Here is a 24,847-nt window from a genome sequence, read left to right as displayed (position 1 = left end):
AAAAGATTCACTGAATATCAAGCAAAAACATGATTTGGATTGATAATTGTTTAAACCTCAGTAATCACAAAATAATTTGGATCAGCCAAACCTCTGGAGGTCATGCAGAGCAACTGTTTCTCAAAAAAGAAAGGTTCAAGTGACGTTGTTCAGGAAAACATCTAGTCGGTTCTGAATACCTCCAAGGCTGGACATGCCACGGAATCTTTTGGCAACCTGTTCCAGTGTTTTAGTATCATCATGGTTCCTCCTGTTGAGTCAGTTTCCCATGTTGCAAGGTGTAGCTTTCATCCTGTTGCTGTGCACCTCCAAGAAGAGCCTTGCTCCGTCTTCTCTGCACCTTCCCATAAGGCAGTCGCACTCAGCAATAGGCTCTCCTCTTCCCTGCCTCTTCTCAAGGCTGGACAAATGCAGCTCTTGCAGCTTCTCTTGGCAGGCACGTGCTCCAGCCCCCAGTCATCCTCGTGGCCTGCTGTGGGGCTCGCTGCGGTACATCACAAGTCTTTCTGGTCCTGTGTGCAGCATCCAGGTGCAGTTTTCCAGGTTTGGCATAGCCTCTTTCCCTGGCTTGATGGCATCACTCAGGCTAATACTGCCCATTTTGTGGTCAGCCTTTATCACAGCTGGGTTACCTCACAGACTCATTCTCCACTTACCGTCCGTGAGGACCCCCAGCTCCTCTCCTGCAAAGTTGTCTTCTACTCAGTTGATGCCCACCTGTACCAGCGCATGGGGTTATTCTAGCCTAGGAGCAGGACTTTGTATTTGCCTGTGTTGAACTTCATGATGTTGAACTGCCATCCTCTTTCTGCAGCTTGTCAGGGTCTCTCCCAATAGCCCTGCTCCCCCAGCTCTGTCCCAGGCTCAGGGGCCAGGGAGGCCTGAGGGCACGACCTGCCAGGAGAAATGGAGGCAAAAGCAGCACTGAGCACCTCACCCTTTCCCACAGCTTTTGACTTGAGCAGCAGACCCAGGTCTTCCTTAGTCTTCCTTCTCCTGCTGACTCACTTGCAGAAGGCTTTCTTGCTGCCTGAAACATATCTTGCTGGGTTCAATTCCAGCTGAGCTTTGGCTTCCCGAATTTCCTGCTTCTGTGTTTGGGCACTGACATTGTTTCTGCTGGGTAGAGCATCCCTACTCCCACCTCCCTGCACTTCTTTTTTGCACTTGAGGCCAGTCAGGAATCCAGTGCTTAATTCTACTGGGCTCCTGCCAGGCCTGCTGAACTGTACGTGCATTGGTCTGGATCATTCTCCTTTGCTTTGAAAATGTTGTTCTTGAAGTTCAGTCGACTTCCCTAAGCCCCTGTGTCCTTCGGGGATCCCCGTCATCTTATGGAATCTTTCTGGGCTGATATCTTAACATGTTAAAACCTGCTCTCTTGAAGTTCTAATCTTGCTTCCTTCTCAAAGGATCCCAAACTCCGCTATCTCATTTTTACTGTAGCCAGGGCTGTCCTTAATCTTCACATCCACAAACAGTTCTTCCTTGTTTGTTTGTAACAGGTTCAGCAGTTAGCTTGCTTATGACCTCTGTCAATAAATTGTTATCAATCCAATTGAGGAATCTCTTAATAGTGCTCATGCCCAGTGCTGTCACCAAGTGGATCTCAAGGTGGTTAGTCCCGCATGAGCATGAGGGCCTATAACAATGGGACTTCCTCCACATGTCTAAAAGGCTTTGTCTCCTCCTTGACCAGGTGGTTTGCAGGACATGCATTCCACAGTATCAGCTGTTCCAATGCAACTCTTGGCATTCAGATGAAGTCTCTGTGTAGTGTGCAACTGGTTGTCTTTGCCTTCCAAGACATCATATTCTGCCAGGCGTAGAAGCTATCCCATGATGTTTCTCATATCCAAGAGACTGTAGCATTGCGGTTGTTCACTGACTTCCAGTTCCATCTGTTTGTTTCACAAGCTGTGTGCTTTTGTTTGCAGGTAAACATGGTGGGGCTCCACACTGTGCTGCTTTTACAAGGAAGGTGTGAGAGCCCTTCCCCATCATGATGTTCACTGCTCCCTATCCTCACTGCCCCCATTCTTCTACTTTTTGCATTCTTTGGTCAGTGTCAGTAAAAAAAAAAAAAAAAAATTCATGGTAATAAAGGATAAATGTGTGGAAATTATTAGCATTATCTTATTTCTAATTTTTCATTTTTTACATTGAATTTTCACAGTAGGAAAAAAAGAACTCCAGACCCAAGAAAGACCCTATCTTATTAATGTTAATAAGAATTTGCTCCAGTTAACCATATAATTCTAAGAGAAGGTTTAACATACATGCTTCACGGCCTCAGATGATGAGATGCTGCTGCTAGGTGATTTTTGATGCTTCTTGAAATAGGTAAAGGCCAGAATGGAGAATTCAGCTCTTGAAATACTCTACACATTTATACTTACAAGTTTGATTTTGGTGTGTTTGTTTGTTTAAAAAAGAGAGGAGACTTGGATGTAGCTATGAGCTTTTCAATTATTGGAAACAATGCAAGAAGAAACTTTTGTAGGCTGCGCATGGCCTATGAAGAAAACAGAAAAATGAATTACGCACTACTGGATGGAGTGCAAAAATATCTTTAACTTTTTGAGCTAATATCTAGGAGAAACAAAGAAAAATATTATTTGTGACATGTTACTGCTGGAGCTTGCCTTTAATTGTCCTCTAATTCTTGAGGGGAATTTGGGAAAGAGTATGGGGTTGGACCATTATCATGCTACCCCTAAATTATTTGAATACTAGGCTGAGAAAGCAAAAGACTGTAAGAGTAGCCAAAACTGAGCTGAATGAACCTTTGTTCTAGTTCAGTATCCTGTCTTCACTGTGGCTATAACATACCTACAAGAGGCTACAAACATGAGCAAGTATGTATAATTCTTCTCCCAAATACTTTCCCAACCTACAGCCATCTGCAGTTCAGGGAATTATAAACAATACTAACTTTGGCTAATTTTAGAGTGCTTATGCTTTCATAAATGATGTTTAACATCCAGTTTGGTTATAGACAGAATAGGAAATAGGAAATACCCTTTTGCTTTCACATGGTAAGAGATGTAAAAGTGTGGAATAGAAATATTTATTGATTATTACTGCTGTTTCTACAAACTTACTAGAAATTTATTCATGTTCTGGGTCCAGTACTTAAGAACCATAGAAGAAGTTGTATCATAGCTGTAGTATATGCTTGATCTTGAGGGCTGTGTAGGCCAGCTCCCTGCTTCACTGTGTGCATAGGAGTTCATGAACTGACTGTGCCATGACTCAGAAGTAAAAAACTGGGTCCAGACTTTTTAAGTGACAGCAGTACATACAGCATGATTCATTTCCTCTGTGCTGAAGGAGCTGAGGAATCTTTTGTTCTCTGTGGGACAAAGTCACGGGGTATTTTCTTGCATCCTGAGATTTGTATTCACTATGGGGAGGAAGAGGAAGTATTGCCTAGTTGTCTATTCTGCAAGCTGTCTGGCAACTCCTTGATGTTTTTACGGCAATGCTTGCTCTTTGTGCTTCTCTTCTAAAAATGTTTGTGTTCTTTTATTATTCTGTTGATAGTAAGAGTTTGTGGAAGAATACAAGCAGTTAAAAATACAGTGGTTCAGCTAAAGCTGAACAAAATTTCATGGAATAAAAGTAAAGCATTTATTTGGCTCACGGTTTCTGTTTTTCCAAAGTGTCAGTCTTGCTGCAAATAGTACAGGTGTTTTAGCATCTCAAATCAAACAAACAAATAATTAATGTTGAAAGAGACATTTATTTGGTAGTCTTGATCAGTCTAAATACATTAGGGAGTGATTGTTCCTTTTCACACTGGAAAAGGAAGTGATGACAGAAACTGTCAACCCATGAAAAATGTATGAGCAGTATGGAGAAGGTGCACAGGGAATACCTGCTCACTGCTGCTCCAGCTCTACAAGAAGATGGCATCAAATGAAGCAAAAAAATGGCAGGTTCAAAATGAGAAAAAAGAATATTTCACATACTGTCCGTAGAGGTGCTGGAACACTATGCCTGAGGCTAATGTAGGTGCTAAAGAACATCAACTTTCAACTTTCAAAACATCGACATTAGGACATAATGAATTATTGGAATTACTTGGTGCAGTTGTTCTTATACCATTGTAACTGTTGAATATTTTAATTATACAAATGAAAGCTGGAGTATCATAAAAATAGACAAGACAGTCAGGTCGAGTTTTCTATACTTGCTTAGAGTTCCTTTTTTTGTGGTTTGCGTTCCTGAGTTATTCCCAATTAAGAACTAACATTTTCATGTAAGGTTATATTCGCCCGTTTCTAAGCTCAGGTCTTCTTTAGGTCTTTCTATTTACATAGTCACAGAATGGTTGAGGTAGGAAGGGACCGCTGGAGGTCATCTGGTCCAGCCCCCTCCCTGGCTCAAGCAAGGCCCCCTAGGGGAGATTCCCCAGGACCATGTCCAGACAGCTTTTGAATATCACTGAGGAGGAAGACTCCACAACCTCTGTGAGAAACCTGGGCCGGTGCTTGGTCAGTCTTGCTGTAAAAAAGTGCTTCCTGATATTCAGGGGGAACTTTGTGTATTCCAGTTTGTGCCCATTCCCTCTTGTCCTGGCAATGGGCACCCCACTGAGAAAAGCATGGTTCTGTCCTCTTTGCACCTTCCTTTCAGGTATTTGCAGACATTGATGGGATCTCCCCAAACTTTCTCTTCTCCAGACTGAACAGTCCCAGCTTTCTCAGCCTCTCCTTGTAAGAGAGATACTCCAGTCCCTTCATCATCTTTGTGACTTTTTGCTGGACTTTCTCCAGTACAACATCCCTGCCTGTCTTGTACTGAGTAGAAACCTCTGTCTCTTTCTTCCTCCTAACCTACTTCCTATCACCTCCTCTGCTAACTTTTCTGGAATAAGGAATGTAAGATGGGGTTTTATTAATAGAGGTAGTATGGTTTAGCCAATATATTAAAACTAGCCAATATATTAAATACTAAAAGTTAGCAAGATTGTAAGTTAATGCATAGCTAGTCATGTTGAAAATTAAATTTGAAGGTCAATTCAACCTCAGCCAAGAAGATATAGTTACAAAGGTTGCCTTCCTAAATTGCAGTTTGGGCTTATGATGGGTAACACTTGTGGGGGTTTTTGTTTGTTTGTTTGTTTGTTTAAAGAAACACAAGTAACATGAACATCCACCACTTTATTTTTAGTCTAGAGAGATGCAGCACTTTTTTAGCTTAAACAGGACAAATTTAAAGTACTTTACATTTCCAGCGGTGGTTTCCAGGCTTTTTTTAGCTAAACCTCACTTGAAAAAAAATTAGCAGTAGCTCAAGCCTTGTGGATCCATCTGAGGTCTTCCAAAGTTCATTAGCTCTAATTCCATGGTCCAGCTTTTCAGTCATAGGCTTCTACCATGCCACCGAGACCTGTCCCACTAGTTGGGTACTACCATCTTAGAGATAATGCCTTCTGAGCACATCTGTCTAACAGCTGGGACGGTGTCAGTATTACTGCTCAGGAACATAGCAGATTCTTGCTTCCAGTGCTTGGATATTCCTTGCTTCATTCTCAGATCCGGGAGCTGGTTCCTGAGTCCCAGGCCTACATGGATCTGTTGGCCTTTGAACGCAAACTAGACCAGACCATTATGCGGAAGCGTGTGGATATTCAGGAAGCGCTGAAGAGGCCAATGAAGGTATGTCATGAAAAATTTCTAGATTGAGTTAGGGGAAAAAATTACTCTTTGTCTTAAATGGTGGAATGATCTTTCCAGTAAACGTCCTGTTAACAGAGACATTTTTAAATGGATCACACAAAGCTCCTAAGAATAAGCATCTGGGAGCAGTGCGTATGGAAAAATGATGGAGAAAATTCTGTGGATATTACCAGCTATAGCTTCTCCAAGTCTTCAATAAATGGAATAATAGCGTCTAGATAAGTAAATACTTCTGGAGGAATTTTGTATTTGAATGATGAGAAAGGAGAAAATAAGAGTTTAGAGAGGTGTGCTGAAAAGATGTATTAAATTTCATATTAGAATTCAGTCAAAATCTAAAATCGTGGAATAACAAAACAATGGGGAGAATGACAGAAAAGTTGTTAAAGTTCTTGCAAAAGTGTGTACATTTACATAGTGTATAAAAAAAGGATGATTAATATTAGAAAAGGATGGGTGAAATTTTCTGCAATTTCTTTTAGATCAAGTCCAGAACTTCCCTGTTCATGTATCCTACTGAAAACGTATTTTCCTCAGCATTCTGATGCTGTTGCACTGAATCGTTAAAAAAAAAGGGGGTTAGAAAGGAGCTGTGGAAATCACAGAATCATGGAATGGTTTGGGTTGGAAGGGACCTTAAAGATCTTCTAGTTCCAACCCCCCTGCCCTGGGCAGGGACACCTCCCACTAGACGTTGTTGCTCAAAGCCTCATCCAGCCTGGCCTTAAACACTTTCCGGGGATGTGGCATCCACAGCTTCTCTGGGCAACCTGTTCTGGTGTCTCACTGCCCTCTGAGTGAAGAATTTTCTCCTTGTATCTAATCTAAACCTACCTTCTTCTAGTCATCTAGTTCAACCTCCTGCTCAAAACAGGGTTCAAGGCCTTGTTGAGTTTTGATTATATCTAAGGACAGAGGTTTAACAGCTCCTTCAGGCAACCTGAATGTTTGGCTATTCGCATGGTGAAGAATTTCTTTTCATATGTCATAAGTTCTTACTGCTGTTGAATGCACACATTCATATAGTAAATCCCATAGCATGAAGAGTTTCATGGTTGTATACCTGTGAAGTAAAGCTGTCATCCTCGTCTGTGATGGGTGTTAGCTCCATTAAGATTCCATTCTGTTTGTCAATGTACAGTTATCTTATAGGGTGTGGAAGGCTTTTACATCTAATGTTTTTCCAATTTAAATTTATGAATCAGAAAAAAAAAAAAAATGGAAAAATGAAGTTCTATTGGCATACATATTTTACAAATAGGAAACTGAAGTTTGGATGGTTTAAATCACAGGTTTGTAGTCCAAAATGGTTCCATATAGTAGATTGGACTCTCAGCAGGAATAACTTGTGTTAGCTTAATGTGCATAAAGCACCACTATTGTAAAACAGGAACCTGACCGTGTTTAAAAGTAATTGAAGACGTAGACTTGCAGGAAGGTATTTACTCAGTGGCAAACTCTTTACCCATGGAATTGAACAGTGCTTGTGGCTCCAGCTGTAAGCTGGAAAGTGGAGATTTTCAGGGCCTGTAATGAGGAAGAGTATAGGAGGCACAACAATACAGAAAACATATACAAAAAAGTCTGTTTCTATCCAGAGCTCAGCAAATGCATTTTAAATATGAGTTACTGATCTAGGTTACATCTGAATCTGTTTCTAAAGAATAATCAAACAGATATTTCTTAAATTTGTGTCTTGATTTTTGAGTGTAGCAGTTGCAAAATTCAAGATCTGTCAAAATAGAGCTAAGCCTAGATAAATTTGGGTTGTTCTGAAGTTGAATGTTTTCATTTTATTATAGTTTGAGCATTGGTAACACTCTCACAATTTTGAAATATTTTTGTTAGAACAGAGGTTCCCAAACTGGGATTGTAATCATGGAAAAAATTTAAACTTGTCTGAGATATGTGATGATATGTAGGAAATCTGCAGGACTGCTCAGAATTATCAATTGTAAGTGCAATAATTATATTGGTCACAGTGATTGGGTAGTAGCTAGGAAACATCTTTGGAAACCAAAGATGGCCTGTGTTGCTCTGGATGTTTTTCTGTTGTTGGTTGTTTTGTTTTGTTTTGTTTTTTCCCCTCTATGTTGATAGCTTACTTATTCTGTAGAAATTTGGGGTGGAGATGATTCAAACATTTTTGATTGAGGACAGTGCATAAAATATGCTATACCTGTCTGTATTTTTTTGATCTTGTGTGAACAGCTGCACTGAAATAGGTGACAGCTGTGGGTTTGCTCACAAAGTAAGGAGGAGACATTTTTTCTTTTTTTGAGGTTGGTTAAGGGGGCGTGATGGCCTTAAGCCACTGCTAGCTCACTTTACCACTCTTAACAGCCCTTCTCAGCTGCCAATTTTTCCAGTCCAGTACCTGTCTTACCTTTTTTATACCCCTTAGGTACTGTACTCTTCCTATGTTTGTATTATGTTCTCAGACTGGTCCCTTCCAACTCAGGATATTCTCTGTGAGGTTCCAATGGGACATACCCTATCATTGTCAAAAGAGCTGCAACTAGGTGAACAACTATTTGAAGCAGAAAATGTTGAAAACAATCTTGTTCTACTGGAGGGGTAATTGTTGAGCTGCATTAAAACAAATTCTTATTTAATATTTAAAAGTTAGAACACTGTTCTGCAATATTTTCATGAAGGTCTGTGACATCAGAATTTAAGAGGGTAATTCTGAAGTTTGATGGTGAAATTTGCTGATGACCCCAAAATGGGAGGCATTGTCAATGCTAAAGAAAAAGAATTGTGCAAGGCATGTTATGCATGAAGGAATTTCTGCTATAAAATAGTTGCCAATTGGTTTGAAATATCATTAAAAGTGAGGGTTATTTTCATAGAATCATAGAATATCCTGAGTTGGAAGGGACCCACAAGGATCATTGAGTCCGACTCCTGGCACCACACAGGTCTACCCACAGACCATATGACTAAGTGCACAGTCCAAATGCTTCTTAAACTCCGACAGGCTTGGTGCTGTGACTATGTCCCTGAGGAGCCTGTTCCAGTGCACAACAACCTTCTCAGTGAAGAACCTCTTCCTGATATCCAGCCTGAATCAGAGAATCACAGAATTGAAGGGGTTGGAAGGGACCTCAAAAGATCATCGGGTCCAACCCCCTGCCAAAGCAGGTTCCTTAGAGCAGGTTGCCCAGGTAGGCCTCCAGACAGGCCTTGAATATCTCCAGAGAAGGAGACTACACAACCTCCCTGGGCAGCCTGTCCCAGTGCTCCATCATCCTCACCCTGAAGTTCTTTCACATGTTGGTGCGGAACTTCCTGTGCTCTATTTTGTGGCCATTACCCCTTGTCCTGTCCCCACAAACCACTGAGAAGAGGTTGGCGAAATCCCTGTCTCCCACACTGAACCTCCCCTATCGCAGCTTGACACCATTCCCGCGGGTCCTATTTTGATTATAAAACTCTTGTACTTAATATGATGTGACTAACTGGGGGAAAAAAAATAATCTTAAGTTACTAGTTAGAATTTCCAGTATCAACAGAAAAGTTCTGATGTTACTGCAGAAGACCCTAATGACATCCCACCTGATTGTTGAAGCTGGAATACATTGTCATCAATGTTTAAAATGGTATCAACGTTCAAAATGAACAGTTCACACTAGAGTGAATATAATATTATAAAATTATAATAAAATAAAATAATATTAATATTATAATATTTATAATATTGTAAATTTATAATAAAATAAAATAAAGCTTCTGGAATCACTTAGGGAAAGGAAGACACTTCATGAATGTCACTTGGGTGTCACAAAGAAGGTTGTGAGGGACTGGCAATGACCAATGATTTTGGTAGAGGGGGAGAAAAGTATTGCCATTTAGGCTAAAGGACAATGCTGACACAAGAACAAATGGGGAAAAGCTGACTGTGAATAAATGTTAGACTTGAACTTAGAAAGAGCTTGTACTTTTCAGAGGAGCAAAATTTCTCTAAGTCAGGAAGGAGTAACAAAGACCTTGTTTTTTAAATTGTATCCTCATGATTTTCTGAAAGGCATTGCATGATAATGACACGTCACCCGGACTTCATTGTTACCCTCAGCTCAGTGACCCTAGGGCTCATTGGTGTACTCCATCAAGTACTACAGTGATTTTGATAAGGTATGTTAGAACACTTCAAGAGAAATATCTGTACAAGATATTTAAAGTAGAAATACATTGTAGGCAAAATAGAATTTATGGCAGTTTCATCTTTACTCATCAACCATAAAATTTTCTAATTAAAAAAAGCCAAAGAGCTTACAGTTTCACTAGTGTGAGAAGATCAGTCTGGCAACAGATCCTCTTGATTATCCTCTTGATTAGTAGGTGGTCATACATTGGAAGAGTTGTCCTATGGCTTGTGGTTGTCTTCCCATCCCTAGCCTTAACGTACATGTATGTTGATCTTCAGTCAAAGGAAGGTGCCAGAAACCCTGCAACTGTAGGTAACAGCTCCACCTAAATTCCAGTAATCTGAGATCAGTTTATATTAAGACACAAAAAGGTTTGATGTCTCTTTTAAAATTTTCATATATTGGTATGACTGGATATTCCTGGGATCTGTCCATATATAGCCACTCCAGCACCTTCCTTCTCACATTCTCATTTTCTCATGTTTTTTTTTTTTTTTCCCCTTCTTCTCTCTTTTTTTTTTCTTTTTGTTTTCCTTTTTTTTCCAAAAAGCTTTGTCTTCAGTCCAACATCCTTTAGTTCAAAAATAGCCCAGTTGAGACTGATAAGTGAGTATATGTATGACCATTAGAGCAAGATATCAGAGACTTAATAGATTTTTCATTATGTCAAGTCTTTAAGTCAACACTGGATGTCCTTTACAGAGATGTGTCCTGTTCGATGGATGATGAGAGTCTGTTGCACAATAAATTGAACTAGACAAAGTCTTCTGGCTTAAAAATCTGCAAGTTTTAAACCTATGTTCATGTGACAGTTAGCTCTACAGCTTAATTACGGTTCATTAGGCTTTGTATAGCTATCATGAAACATTCCTCCATCAGCCAGATTTGAATTTATTGTCTTTTGGCATAATTTAATGAGTTCTGCTGTTTTGTGTTGTGAGATAAGGAAAATGCAAACATCTCATCTCCTTCTTCAGATCAGCCTGTATTTTGAATATATCTTTCAGGTTCTTCAATATTATCTTTTTAGGTGAAAAAATTAAGTCTTCCCAATCACTGTATAGAGTTTTTCTGTACACTTGGTCATTCTTATCACCTGCCAGGATACACATTGTGCTTCTCTTCCTCAGCAAGTACAGTAGAAAACTGCAAAATAACATGCTATAATTGCTTTTGCAAGCTGTTGGTCATAATATTCTCAATTTTTTTCCTCAGTAATGTTTTTTTACCCTTTTGGAGTTTTTGTTGTTGAAGAACACTTGTAACTAGTGGCCATTGTTCTTTTTGTCTCATCCGACTTCAACTCTCCATGCTACTTTATCTTCCACTGTTGTTTTTTTTGATTATTTTTTTTCTTCATAAAAAGTTTGTGAGACCACCAAACAGTCTATATGCAAAGAAAGAAATACAGATTTTTTTTTATGCTGTGTTGAGGTACATGGAAATTCAAGCTTAAGATGTGCATAGAGCTCAAGATAATACTACCCAGGGGTTTGGCAGCCAGATTTCTGTAATTCAGTCAACAATAGATAGCCTGCTTAGGACTGTGTTAAGACAGAAGAAGCTGTAGTCCTGCTGCTCCAGCATTTCAGTCAGCCTCTTGTTTAGATCTGTTTAATTCCACATGAGCTCTCCTGCCATTTGTGCTGCTGTCACAGGTGAGACCTTTGCAGCAGTTCATGGCTGACCAATCTTCTGTCATTGGTGGCTCTTTTTTCCTTTTCTTTTTCACAGGGAGAAATTGTAAGTAAAATACAATGCTTTTGGGAGTTGTTTTTTTCTTTTTAATATGACTGCAATTGAAATTCATTTTGCTGAATACGAGTCAAAAAAAAACTTGTTAAAAGATGAGTGTCTTAAAAGAATAAGCAGATTAAGCATTTATTGATTTTTGGTCAAGAGGTTATTTGATTCATAACATTGATCAAGTCTACATGAAGTTCCCCTCTCGTTTAGCTTTGTCTTTGTGGATGGTAAAACTTCAGTGTGTTAGAAGAGATGAAATGTGATGCTTTCTTCTTGCTCTGGAGCAGTATGTTTTCCCTCTAGTTTTTGTTACAAAGTACTGAGAGTCATACCTGTAAAAAACAAGGCCACAGTTTGTTTCTTGTTTTTCTGTTCTCTGAGAAGCCTTCATACAGATGGAAGAATAGATTTTAGGTCTTTGGTAGAATATGCATTGCTTGGAATTTCTGCAGAATTTCCTTCTGTAGGAAGGAAAGTAGCTTCTTGCCCAAGAATATTGCACTGCTGTATTTAAACTGCAAAATAACCATTTGTATATAACTGACATAGGATCATTTCTTGCCTGGATGAGATGGAGTTGCTTAGCTGGAGATGGAAGAATATGTCATTCTCAGAGCTTTCTGGATTTGCACTTGACATTATTGTGGAACCTCAGAGTACTGTCAAGAAGTGAATTTGAGTGCAATGATTCTGGGTGCGAGTCTTCAACATAGGAGACATGATGATCTGTACAGTGTCTGTAGAACCCCAGGCTGTGCCGTCTTCATATTCTTCTTTCTTGAATTCAGTTTTCTTCCAAGACTGGACATCCTTATGATAGCAGTATTGCTGTAAGCACTGAAGTCTTAGCTCATTGGGTAGATCCCTCAGGAAGGATTCATACTAAACCTTTGTTTATAGAAGTATAAAAGGATCTTGCTTCATCAGGTGAGCCAGTAGTGCCTCAGAATTGGCAGGAGAAAGTTGTGAGAAGGAGCCTACTGATCTAAATAACATCTTTGTAGGGCTATGATTCTGATGTTTTGCTAGAGAATTCTGAATGTATTTTCTTTACATGCCACTGCTCAAAGTATTACCACTGTTGGTGATAAATTTATTCCGGACAGGTTCAGGTGTCTTTGTCTAGTTCCTCAAACTTGAAGGTATTGTGCCAAGATAGTCGCCTCAGAATTTCTTGAGCAGAGCTCTTCCGAGGTAGCTTTTATGAAGGGCCAACGGCACTGGCAATGCTAGACATGAATATGGAGGAGGTGGCAGAGGGAATTCTGAGAAGGGCAGAAAGGAGAAGATGGAGCAGTAACCTGTAAAGTAACAAACAGGAGGCGAACATGTTGGCTGCAGCCTCAGAGAGGTAGTTGTTGAGGCTGGAACATTTCCAAGTCAGTACATTTCTGCCCAGAGAAGGATGTGTTTGGCTGTTCAAGCAATGTTAATTGCCCAAATACCTTTTCCACATTTTTTTAGGCTTCTTACCAGAATGTCTTTGGTAGATCTGGCTTCATTCTGCAGATCAGGTCTAGAGTTTTTGATTGTGGCAATTGTCATGGCTGACACGTTTGCAGTTCATGATGTAAATTCTCTTTAAAGGGTGGTAGCACAGCTGCATAGAGGAAAGCTGGTGTTTGCCATGTCCTAAGGTGAATTTGGCTTGCTAGAGCCCTCAGAGGGAGGGGGAGATTGTTCCATATGGATTGCAGGGGAGGGTAGTCAGAGAGGCAAAAAGGGTAAAGGACTGCCACATAGAAGAAGGCTGAAGCACAAGCAGGAATTTGGAGACGCTTGAGACAGAAAGCAATAGCCGAAACACAGCTGGATCTTAGAGAATAAGAAGATAGAATTCTCTGTGTCTCCTCAGAAGTGACTCTACAGAGTTTTCTGCAACCCAGCAAGTTACTGAGAGTTGCTAGACTAAGGGCCAGCCTGAAGAAATTATTATTATTATTATTATTATTATAAGTATTTTTAAAAAGCACCAAAAAATGTGAGTTTTCGTTCTTTATGATCCATTATGCCACTTCAGGTTCTAATAATTTTTTAATTAAATTTAAAGCCCCTTTGTTGGTGGTGTTCTATTGCAGCTGTGCAGTTGCTCTGTTTGATTCCTTAGGTGTTTGTTATGTGTCAGGATCAAGGATATTTCTTTGTGTTGCATATAAGAGATAATCACTGTTTTAATAGTGTTGCAAATTTGCATTATCTTTTTGATCAAATTCTGAAGACAACCCACAGGGTGCGGGTTACACATTTTGCTTATCAGATGGAATATCTTTGCTTAGTAGAGTAAAGGCTCAGCTTTCCACCACATTTACTGGTTGGCAGTAGTGCCTACAACTTTAAAGACAGCCATTACTTAGGATTTTTATTCATAATTATTCTAAGTTCCTTTCTGATGGCAGTGTAGAAGTGGGCTGACTTATCGGGGTTACAGTGAGGAAAGGGTTATGTTGTTTAAGCTTGAGAAAGAGAACTTGTTGCATAGAAGGAAAGACCGTAGATTGAGGAGAGAGATGTAGGAGAAATAAATGATAAGCTGACTCTGACTTTGGCAGAGCAGGGAAAGTACAGGGAACACAGCAGGAGACCAGTCCTGAAATGTAAGCTGCACCTGCTCTGTGCGTGACTTGATAGAAAAATGATAACAGTGGAAAGTATTGAAGGAGAGATTTTTGTACTTTATAGTGGAATTAAGCATTATTGCTAACTCAGGTGAACTAAGGAACCTAGAACATGAAAGCCAGGAGAAAGGAAGACATCTAGAATATTCAGATGTGAACAAGAATGTTATTGCAGAGGATGATCTTTGTGAGGGGATGTCAGGCTTTTGAGGAAACAGATACAGTTCCTAACCGGACATGGAGAGGTATGAGGAGAGGGTGAGTTGCCAGAGTAAAAGGAGTAATGGAGATAATGCATTGGAAATCAAAAGAAGAGGAAATAGAATCAGTGATATAAAACTGAAATACCAGTAGAGCATCCAGAAGGAACTATTAAGGAAAAAATAACAACAACAAAAAATTGCTTATGTACATAGATATAGGTTTGCAAATAATCCAGGTGGGGATAAAATTTAAGAAAAACATAAAATTTGCAGGCTAATATGAAGAATTGTGAAATTAGAAATGTGAAGATGTGAAGTCTTTCACTAGTCCTTCACAGCAAAAGATTCTGGGGTATTTTAAAACAAAAAACAAAAACAAAACAAAACAAACAAACAAACAAAACATTTTATATAGTGAAAGAGTCCTTCAGCAACAGAAATCCTGTAGAAAAGGATACAGAAAGAACATGGATTTCCAGGATTTTTTTAAACCTACCTGCCTGTTCTTACCTGTGTCAACCCGTCATTTTCTAGACTCTTGGCACTTCTGAAAATCCTGTTCTCTCTTGTGTATACTATTGACGCTCCATTTTAATCAAACCTTTCTGTCACTGTGGTCTCTAGATTTGTCATTTTCTTGTTCCTTGTGGGCCACACAGCCCTGCCTCCCATATTCCTCTGTGCTGCATTAGATTTTTAGTTCTCTGACCTCGTATATATAATTTGCATCTTCTGTTCTACAGACTTACACCTCTCCTGTACCTCTTTGTGTGTGTGTATGTGTGAGAGCTTTACAAGACCGCTCCTTTTCATGTTAGTTGAAGGTTGTTTTGACTGCATTAATTTGATGACTTTAGCCTTTTTGCTATTATATTATAGGCAGATATTTGAGATTAGAATCTCAAATGAATTTTGGTGATACCTCTTCAGGAATCCATGCATCAGTCCATGGCCAAGTTTTCCACATAGTGCATGGCAGAGAAGGGCACTGAAGAATAAGGTAGCCGTAAGACAGTGCAGTGACTGGGAAACTCTCTTAGATAGCCTGTAAAAATGACAACAGGTAGGCATGATTCTCTCTCTCAAAGACTTGAGCACCTGGCTTAGGGTGCTCAAGTGCCTTCCTCCGCACAGTGCCTTCCTCCACACAGTGCCTTCCTCCACACAGTGCCTTCCTCCGCACAGTGCCTTCCTCCACACAGGTCTCACAGCGTGTTGGAGCTGCGATCTGTTTGATTAGAGTGACAGAGGATTAAAAGGGAAGGTTAGGAAGCAGGGATGTGTCAGTGTCGACGTGGGGGCAAGAGGGTGTGGAAGACTATACCAAGCTCCACATGATGGTGGAATTAAGATGGACAGAGATGTGTGGAGCATGTAATACGAAGCATTAGCTGGATTTGTGAATGCCATTTACAAATCTGAACTGACAGAGCTGTGAAAGTCATTCACATAGCAAAAGGTGTACAGCTGAATTTTATCAATCTAGCTAGTATCAAGAAAGAAAGGGCATCTTGTGGTGCTTTTCTTACAATGATTTCTCAAATATCTAAACCAGAAGTACAGGTTATATAGCCCTCATGGGCTTGGCCCGGCAAACTCCTGCCTTTCTCTACTTACAGCAAATTCTTAGTGTGTTTATTGGTTAATTGGTTTTGAAAAGAAGTATCAGATTCAGCTCTTCAGTGAATTTTCTTATGCATAACCAAATCTGAAATTCTCACATAACCTGGTCCAACTGTACTAAACATGCAGATTTTGTACTAAAAGTGTGATACTTCATGTGGCTGCCTCAGGTCCTGGACTTAACCTGGGTATGTACTTTTCTTTATTTGTGTAACAGCAAAAGCGGAAACTGAGACTTTATATCTCCAACACATTTAATCCTGCAAAATCTGACGCTGATGACTCTGATGGCAGCATCGCATCATGGGAGCTTCGAGTGGAGGGGAAGCTCCTGGATGATGTAAGACTTACCTGTGCTTCAGTGGGGCTGGCAAGGATCTAGAGATTGTCCTGTAGGGTTACGATGGACTTTACTGGGGTCATTAACTCAGACATCTCTGAATGGCAGCATTGGCTTTTTTTTGCTGGGAAGACACCATGTCCAACAGAAGGAGTGAAGGATACAAACATAGTGGGAATGTTGGGGAGAGATGGGGAGGGCAGCAGGAAATAGAGCAGACTTAAGGACAGAACAGGTAGGATGAGACTGAGAGAATATTGCTTGAATGATATGGCAGGATTCAGGCCGTGATAGGAGTGATAAGTCAGGTCTAGAGCAGGCCATTGCATCTGGTGAGTGCAAGAGGATGTATGGATGGTCAGAGCAAGGATGGAAGAAAGGTTTTATTAACTAGGTGATCAGAAACCCCTGTGATGGTTTTCACTTTCCTCTGGGAAGGCTGAACTTTCCTAATAAAGGTGTCACCTATTTGAATAGACTTTACAAGAAAAATATTTGATAAGATAAACAGATGGACATTGTACATGTATGGAGAAAGCAAAACGTTTAAGACATGTCTATCTTTCTGGAGATAACAATACGTGAATCAGGATCAGAATCTTGCTAGAAAATTAAGGGTAAATAAACTGCAGCATCTGGAAAACGAAGTTAGACAAATTCAGATTAGAAATTAGAGCATAGATTTCAACAACAAAAAAAAAATCTTTATTGGATCAACTTGCCAATTTTTATCATGGCTCTTCAGTTACTGGCAAATTTTGAATCAAAGGAGTACATACTTCCAAAATATCTTGTGCATTAGGTAAGAAATCCATTGAAAAGCTGTGGACTGTATTCTCCGGAAAGACAGAATATATGACATAGACCTCCCAGCTTTTAATTTAGACGATATGAACTGCATAGTAAATGAAAAGGCAAAATGTAAAGGAAATACTTTTACTTAGGGTATGACTAATCTGTAAAACTTACTGCTATCTGATAAGTCAGAACAAGAATTTAGCATTTATTAAAAAAATACAAACTGTTAAAATAAAAGGCATACAGTTACCTTGTTCACACCAAAAGACAGTCTTTTATGATAACATTAAGACAGCCAGGGAAATCTTTCCTTCAGTGCATACTGTTCCACCACTTCTAGATTTTTGCATATTTCCCTGCATTTATCAGAGGGAAATCTCAATTAGATTGTTCACTCTTATGATCTCCATGGGAGTTAAAGTTCAAGAGAAAGAGAAAGCTTGAAAAGGAAGCACAGAACATGGGGTAATATATGCAGTCTTAAACATTTCTGTTTCTTTTGATTATACAGCTCAGCAAACAGAAACGGAAGTTTTCATCATTTTTTAAGAGTCTAGTCATTGAACTGGACAAAGATCTTTATGGACCTGACAACCACCTTGTGGAGGTAAGAAGTTAATGCACCTTTGCGTACAAACCCAGTACTATAACAGATTAACAGCTATGTGCCTGTTATCTGCCTTGTTTAAGTTACCTTGCATTCACTGACTTATTTAAGGTGTTTTCAAAGGTTTCAGAATTACAGATGTAGTAGTGATGTAGGCTATCTTTTAGAAGAAGAATGTGTGTAATTAAAACATTTGTGCACATTTCTCCTGACAAGTAAAGCATACTAGCATCACAACAGTCTGTACTGTAAGAGGAGAGCAATAAATGGTGGAGATTTTGCTTGTTTGTTTTTTTAATTGCAAGATCTTAAGGAGTCTTGTTACTTGTCTTATTCTTGCTTGGAGTGCTGTGCAAGATTCACATACAGAGTTTCCCATATCAGTTAAAAAAAGACTGACCATGTTAATTTTATTTCCTTTGGCAGTGGCACAGAACTCCCACAACTCAGGAAACTGATGGCTTCCAGGTGAAAAGACCTGGTGATGTCAGTGTGCGGTGCACATTACTCCTCATGTTGGATTACCAGGTCAGTGTGTTGCTTTTGCTATGGAAAATACATCCACTGGGGCTGTACTGGGTCTGGCTGGGATGTTAACTTTCCCTGCAGCAGCCCATACAGTGCTGCGCTCTGCACTTGGAGCTAGAACAGCAGTGGTATCACACCAGTGTTGTGTCTGCTGCTGAGAAGTGCTGGCACAGCATCAGGACTCTCTCTGACCCTCCTAGGGGGTGGGCAAAAAGTGAAAAAGAAACATCAGCAGGGCAGCTGACCTAAACCAACCAGAGGGATATTCCATACCATATGATGTCACACTCAGCAATAAAAGGTGGAAAAAGGAAGAAGAGGGGAGGGGTGGGCTCTCGTTGCGAAAACGTCTGTCCTCCTCCCGAACACCGGCTACGTGCGTTGAGGCCCTGCTTCAAGGACGTGGTCAAGTATCGCTCATTCGTGGGAAGTAATTTCTTTCCTCTGCACTTCCACATAGCCTTTACTTGTTTTGTTTAGTTATTCCCTTTCCCCCTCCCTCTTCCCCTTTCCCTTTTTTCCCTTTAGTTGAATTGTTTAATTAATAATAATATTTCCTTAATAATATATATATATTTTTTCTCTTTAATTACATCATCCTTATCTCAACCCATGAGTTGTTCTTTCCTTTACTTCTTCCCCTCCTCATCTGAGGAGGGGGAGTGAGAGAGCGGTTGTGGTGTTCAACTGCCTAGCACGGTAAAACCACCACAGGGGCGTAGAGCAACAAAGCAAATTCATCCCCTTACATACCTCAAAAGATAATAATATATTTGGAAACAAATAATATATTTGGAAACAAAACTTCACATTTGAAAGAGGTTAGAATGATACCAAACTGCCAGATGGATTAAAATATTAAGGGGACACATAAAGTAAGTTTCTTTTGTAGTCTAGCAAAATGTTGTTATTGTCATGCTGATGATTAGTAACACCTGCAGAAAGAATATGCATTTCCTCCTCAGGCTTCTTACAAAACAGTCAGGTAAGATGCACATGAGGTGGGGGGGGGGGCGGTGTCCAACATGTTGCAGTTCAAAAGAGTGGCTATTGCTAGTGATGCCTGAACCAGCTGTGTAGCTGTGGCAACATTTTTTTCAGAGCAGACCACACAGATTTCTGGGATTATTAAACTTTGCTTACATTGTCACTATAATCTGGTATAAAACATTGCCCTGGAAGGGAAAGACTTGACATTATTCTGAAGTCCAGGCATTTCTTCTTCCTCTCTTTTGTCAGTACTAGTTTGATTGTGTTAGTAATACTTGTGGGCTGAACACACACACAAAAAAAAAAAAAAGTCAGGGAATGAATTCATTTCAGAGTTAGCAAAATTTAGTTCCAAATCAGTTTTCTGATTGCAGTCACAGGACAATAAAAAACAACAACAATAACAAAAGAGGATAAATAAGGATATTCTATGAGAAGGGAAATAAAGGAAATGGAAACAGAAAATGAAAGGGAAAGGGAAGTGGAAAGGGAAATGAAAAAGGGAAGTGGAAAGGGGAAGGGAAGGAGAGGAGAGGCAAGGAAAGGAAAGGAAAGGTCACATCACTGTCTTAAGGAAAAGGATAAAAATGCACTGCTGTGAAGAAATAGGATCTCTCTTTTCAGTGGCAGTTCAGTCTTATATACATTTTTATTGTATAACTTTAAGAATTCATTTTGTGCCATTCACTTCTCCCCCACCCCCCCATGCAAATGGCATCTATCCAGAATAAAGACACTACATTTTATGTTTACAGAAAATTTTACTTATCTTAGGGGTGTGTGAGCTAACTGAGATACCGATAGAGCCAGTGAGAATCCTTATTGCTAGGAAAATATCATTAGAGTCTATGTTCACCATTATTATAAATTTATGCTTTTAAATAGATGTTCTCTTATCCTGAAGTCTTGTCTTGTTATAAATCTGGCTTTGGGTGTCCAGGCACCCAACAAGGTGATCATTGCTGAAGAATGTGACAAATATTAAACAAGAGCATGGGTACGCTTGAAGAGGCACCAGACTCTAAGGTATCTAAGGAATTAGAGATGTAAAACAAAGTAATTGAAGAGTTGTACCACAGAGGTCAGGAGAATGAATATATTCCATTGAGTAGCTGTGGTCAGGTAAATTTTCTGGTTTGCAGCAGAATGTTGGGAACATGCTGGAAGAACAGAGTTCCAAGGGAATTTGTTGGTGGGAGGCAGCTGATCAATTGTTAGGAACAGCAGAAGCATCATCCTGACTTCATGCTCCGTATCTGTGGTTAATCTCCAGTAGTTCAGAGGAAGGACCATTCTTCTTCATCTCCCACTTCCTAAAATCAGATTATGCATCAACAATAAACAGGAAAAATATTTGCTGACTCTGCAAACAACTCATTATCTAAAGCATGTGATTCAGGTAGTCTTTGTGCATAGCACATGTACAAGGTCCCTCTTTCTTTTTCAAATGCTAGACATAGCTGTTCCAGAGCATGACCATGTGGGCAATTTATATTTCTATACCCTCTACCACTGAATGGGGTATTTCACCTGAGGAACAAAGTCCCCAGAGAATTGAAGCTGAAAATCTCTATCAGTGCATGCATCTACTTTTTTCTCCATTGCCATCTCTCTCTTCTTGTCTTTCTGTTGCAGCCTCCACAGTTTAAACTGGACCCACGATTAGCACGTTTGCTGGGGATACACACACAGACCCGATCTGCCATCATCCAGGCTCTCTGGCAGTACATCAAAACAAATAAGCTGCAAGACTCCCATGACAAGGAATACATTAACTGTGACAAGTACTTCCAGCAGGTAACTCCCTTTTGGACAGAGCTATTCAAAGGCAATCTATAATATCCATCTGCAAATTTTGGATGGACAGAAATTACTGAATTTTGTTTCCCTTAATAATTTGCAGTTTCTTCAATGATGAATGGCTTTCAACAGACACTGTAACAAATATAGTAAACGCCTCCATGTGCAGTGTTGTCAAAAAACACATCAAGGTGGTTCATCACCCCTAAAAAAGTCATAACCTTTCCAAGAAGAAAGGGTCTAACTGTTTCACTGTCTTGTAAAGGCAGCATTGTTTTTTTCCACATTTGAGAATACAAAATACAACAAAATAATCATGAGATTTTGAGGGTATTGTTAGGAGTATAGAACCAAAGTGATCTGGATTATACAGTCATTCTCCTGCAGGTTGTTTTTGTTTGTTTGTTTTGTTCTTGAGAATTACAGCATGCTGTCTTGCAATCTTTTTCATATATAGTGAAAATTCCATCCTAAAACCTTAGTTTTATTTTTGTCAGAATTACAGGGCTGTTTACTCTGATGCTTAGATTATTTATTTTCCATTCTCAATTTATCTATAACCAATTAAGACTCAGTTTTGTTTGTGCCAACCTGAAGAGGAGATGGAAAAGGGGAATTAAAAAAATTTGAAAACTCATGAGCAGAATGGCAAAGGTGTAATTATTTTTTATTTTGGTGAAGAATTAGAGGTCATTGACTAAATCTGGAGGGTAGCAAAATAAAAACAACCCAAAGGATTTTACAGATGCTAGAAATACATACAGTTCTCAAAGTGATTAGACAAATCAATGGAAAAAAATCTTGCACTGTTATAAATGCAACATAGAATCATAGAATCACCTAGGTTGGAAAAGACCTTTAAGATCATCAAGTCCAACCATCAACCTGACCTAGAGTCCTATCACTAAACCACGTCTCCTAGTGGCATGTCCAGACATCTTTTCAATACCTCCAGGGACAGGTACTCCATCACTTCCCTGGGTAGCCTGTTCCAATGCTTGATCACCCTTTCAGTGAAGAAATTCTATTTAATATCCAATCTAAACCTCCCTTGGCACAACTTGAGACCATTTCCTCGCATCCTATCTCTTGTTACCTATGGAAAGAGTGTGACACCCTCCTTGCTGCACCTTCCTTTCAGGTATAGAGCAATGAGGTCTCCTCTCAGCCTCTTCTTCAGACTAAACAGCCCCAGTTCCCTCAGTTGCTCCTCATGTCTTGCTTTATAGCAACCCAACACACTTACTGTAGTGAGGGGCCCAAAACTGAACGTAGTATTTGAGGTGTGGTCTCACCAGTGCCTTGTATACAATGGGATAATCACTTCCATAATCCTGATGGGTCCACTGTTTCTGATGCAGGCCAGGATGCCATTGGACTTCTTGGAAGGCCTGTAATTCCCTGGATCCTCCTTCCTGCCCTTCTTGTAGCAGCTTGGAGTCACATTTGCTAACCTCCAATAAACAGGGACCTCTCCAGTTAGTCAGGACTGCTGGTAAATTATGGGAAGCAGCTTGGTGAGCACTTCTGCCAGCTCCTTTGGTATTCTTGGATGAGTCCCATCTGGCCTCATAGACCTACGAACATTCTAATGATGTAGTAGGTCATCTGCAGGTTCCCACTGGATTATAGATGCTTCAGCATGCTCCTTGTCACTGTCTTCCAACTCAGGGGATGGGTACCCTGGGTCTTAGTAATAAAGACTGAGGCAAAAAAAGCATTGAGTGCTTTAGCTTTATCCTCATCTTTCATTGCTACATTTCTCCTCACATCCAATAAAGGATGGAGATCTCATTAATCCTTCTTTTGCTGGTGATACATTTATAAAAACATTTTTTATTGTCTTTTACTGCAAAGTAAAAAATTTAGTCAAATTGAATTCCAGTTGGTCTTTAGCTAATTTTCTCTCTGCTCAACTTGACAACAGGTCTGTAGTCCTCCTGCGTTGCCCTCCGCTTCTTCCAGAGTCCATAAACTCTCATTTTCTTCCCATATTCCTGAAGAAGCTCTCTATTCAGACAGGCTGATCTTCTCCCGCACTGGCTAAACTTTTTATGCATTGAGATGGTCTACTCTTGCACCTTTAAGATTTCATTCCTGAAGAAGTTTATTCCTAGACTCCTTTACCTTTCAGAATCACCTCCCAAAGGACTCTATCAGCCAGGTCTCTAAACAGGCCAAAGTCTACCCTCTGGAAATCCAAGGTAGCAGGTCTATTAACCACCTTCTTTACTTCACCAAAGATCAAAAAACTCTATCATTTTGTGATAGCAGTGCCCAAGACAGCCTCCACCCATCACATCATTCACAAGTCCTTCCCTGTTTGCAAACAACAGGTCAGGCAGGGCACCTTCTCTAGTTTGCTCACTCACTACCTGTGTCAGGAAGTTATCTTCCATACACACTCCAGGAGTCTCTTAGACTGTTTCCTCTCTGCTGTACTGTATTTCCAGCACACATCTGAGAAGTTGATGTCCCCCATGAAAAGAAGGACTAGTGTTTGTGAGACTTTTCCTAGTTGCTTGTAAATTATTTCATCTCCATATTCATCCTGCTTGGGTTGTCCGTAACAGATTCCAACCATCATATTTGCCTTACTGGCCTTTCACTGACTCTTACCCCAGAGACACTCAACTCTTTCATCACACATCACTGTCATCACACTTTCATGCCCAGTTCCATGCAGTCAAGGCATTCCAAAACACAAAGAACTACACCACCTCCTCTCCTTCCCTGCCTATCTCTTCTGAAGAACCTGTAACAATCTATCCCAGCAATGAGGCCAATGATATCACATCCCTGAGACTTAAGTAAAGCTTCCACTTCCCCTTGTTTATTTTCCTTGCTGCATGATTTCATGTAGAGGCATTTAATTTCGGCTCCTAATGAAACTGTTCTATTGGATGAAGTGTCTGGAATGCCTTTGTGGTGCTGTTCAGGTGTTCTCCCATTGACCTCTGATTCCTTTCTTGGCTATGCACCTCTATTGCTGATGCTGGCATAGAACCAATAAATGTTGGGTAGACTGAGGTTCTCTCCCCCAGCAAAATCAATTGAAAGCTCTTCACCAGTTGGCACGTCTGTAACTAAAGATGATCTTCCCCTCCTCCAACAGACAGGCCCCATCGGTCCCCAGTAGACTCAGTTTCTCAAAAAGAGTCCTATGACTAAAAAGCCAAATCCCTGCTTATAACACTAATCCTGCAACAATGCATTGATCCACGGTATTCATGTGGTCTTTTCAAAGCACTTTAACCAGTAGGATCAAAGAGAAGAAAGACTACCTGTGTTCCAGAGCCTCTTAGGGATACTCCAGGGGCTCTGTAGTCCTTCATTATATGCCTTCAGCTGGTCTTGACAATGTCCTTGATGCCTACATGAAATAACAGCAGTGGGTAGTAGTCTGTGGGCTGTACAGGGTTTGGTAATCTCTTGGCAACATCCCTAATATGAGCCCCTGGTAGGCAACAAATCACTCTTGAGAGTAGATCAGGTCAGCAAATGGACACTTCTACTCCCTCCAGAAGAGACTCCCCTACTCCTATCACCCTTTGCTGTTTCTTGGTTAGGCTGGTCGTTATATGTGGAACAGGCTGAGTTGGCTCAGTCGGTACCAGCATCTCTCCTCACGTGACAGGTCCTTCTTCTGCAGTCCCCAGCACAGTGAAATGGCTCTGCAAGGAGACCTCAAGCGGTGGGGGAAGTCTCTCTTCCTCTTGCTGGTCCTTGCTGTAACAAGCTTCCATTCTTCCGTTTTTGGTA

The 24,847-nt window shown here is 40.2% G+C and overlaps 1 protein-coding gene and 1 long non-coding RNA gene across 19 annotated transcripts in view; one reads left to right on the top strand and one right to left on the bottom strand.

Moving 5' to 3' along the window:
• SMARCD3 (SWI/SNF related, matrix associated, actin dependent regulator of chromatin, subfamily d, member 3) overlaps window positions 1-24,847 on the top strand; it is a 104,595-nt gene that overhangs the window by 57,741 nt on the left and 22,007 nt on the right. For 13 of the 18 annotated variants that reach the window (XM_035316596.1, XM_035316602.1, XM_035316601.1 and 10 more), the window contains 6 exons: window positions 5,544-5,666; window positions 6,170-6,211; window positions 16,240-16,362; window positions 17,672-17,767; window positions 18,194-18,295; window positions 20,921-21,082. In XM_035316596.1, coding sequence (XP_035172487.1) covers window positions 5,544-5,666; window positions 6,170-6,211; window positions 16,240-16,362; window positions 17,672-17,767; window positions 18,194-18,295; window positions 20,921-21,082 — 648 coding nt within the window. The remainder of the gene's footprint in view (window positions 1-5,543; window positions 5,667-6,169; window positions 6,212-16,239; window positions 16,363-17,671; window positions 17,768-18,193; window positions 18,296-20,920; window positions 21,083-24,847) is intronic. The other 5 variants (XM_035316603.1, XM_035316587.1, XM_035316590.1 and 2 more) reach the window with 2 other exon arrangements.
• Window positions 8,918-10,546, bottom strand: LOC118161344. The gene is made up of 3 exons (XR_004747958.1): window positions 10,536-10,546; window positions 10,289-10,292; window positions 8,918-9,062 (listed from the first exon to the last, which is right to left on the bottom strand). It is a non-coding gene; the product is annotated as an uncharacterized LOC118161344 (long non-coding RNA).

This window comes from Oxyura jamaicensis, chromosome 2 (assembly GCF_011077185.1).
Source record: "Oxyura jamaicensis isolate SHBP4307 breed ruddy duck chromosome 2, BPBGC_Ojam_1.0, whole genome shotgun sequence".
NCBI classification, from domain to species: Eukaryota; Metazoa; Chordata; class Aves; order Anseriformes; family Anatidae; genus Oxyura; species Oxyura jamaicensis.
This window is presented reverse-complemented; position numbering and strand designations above follow the sequence as displayed.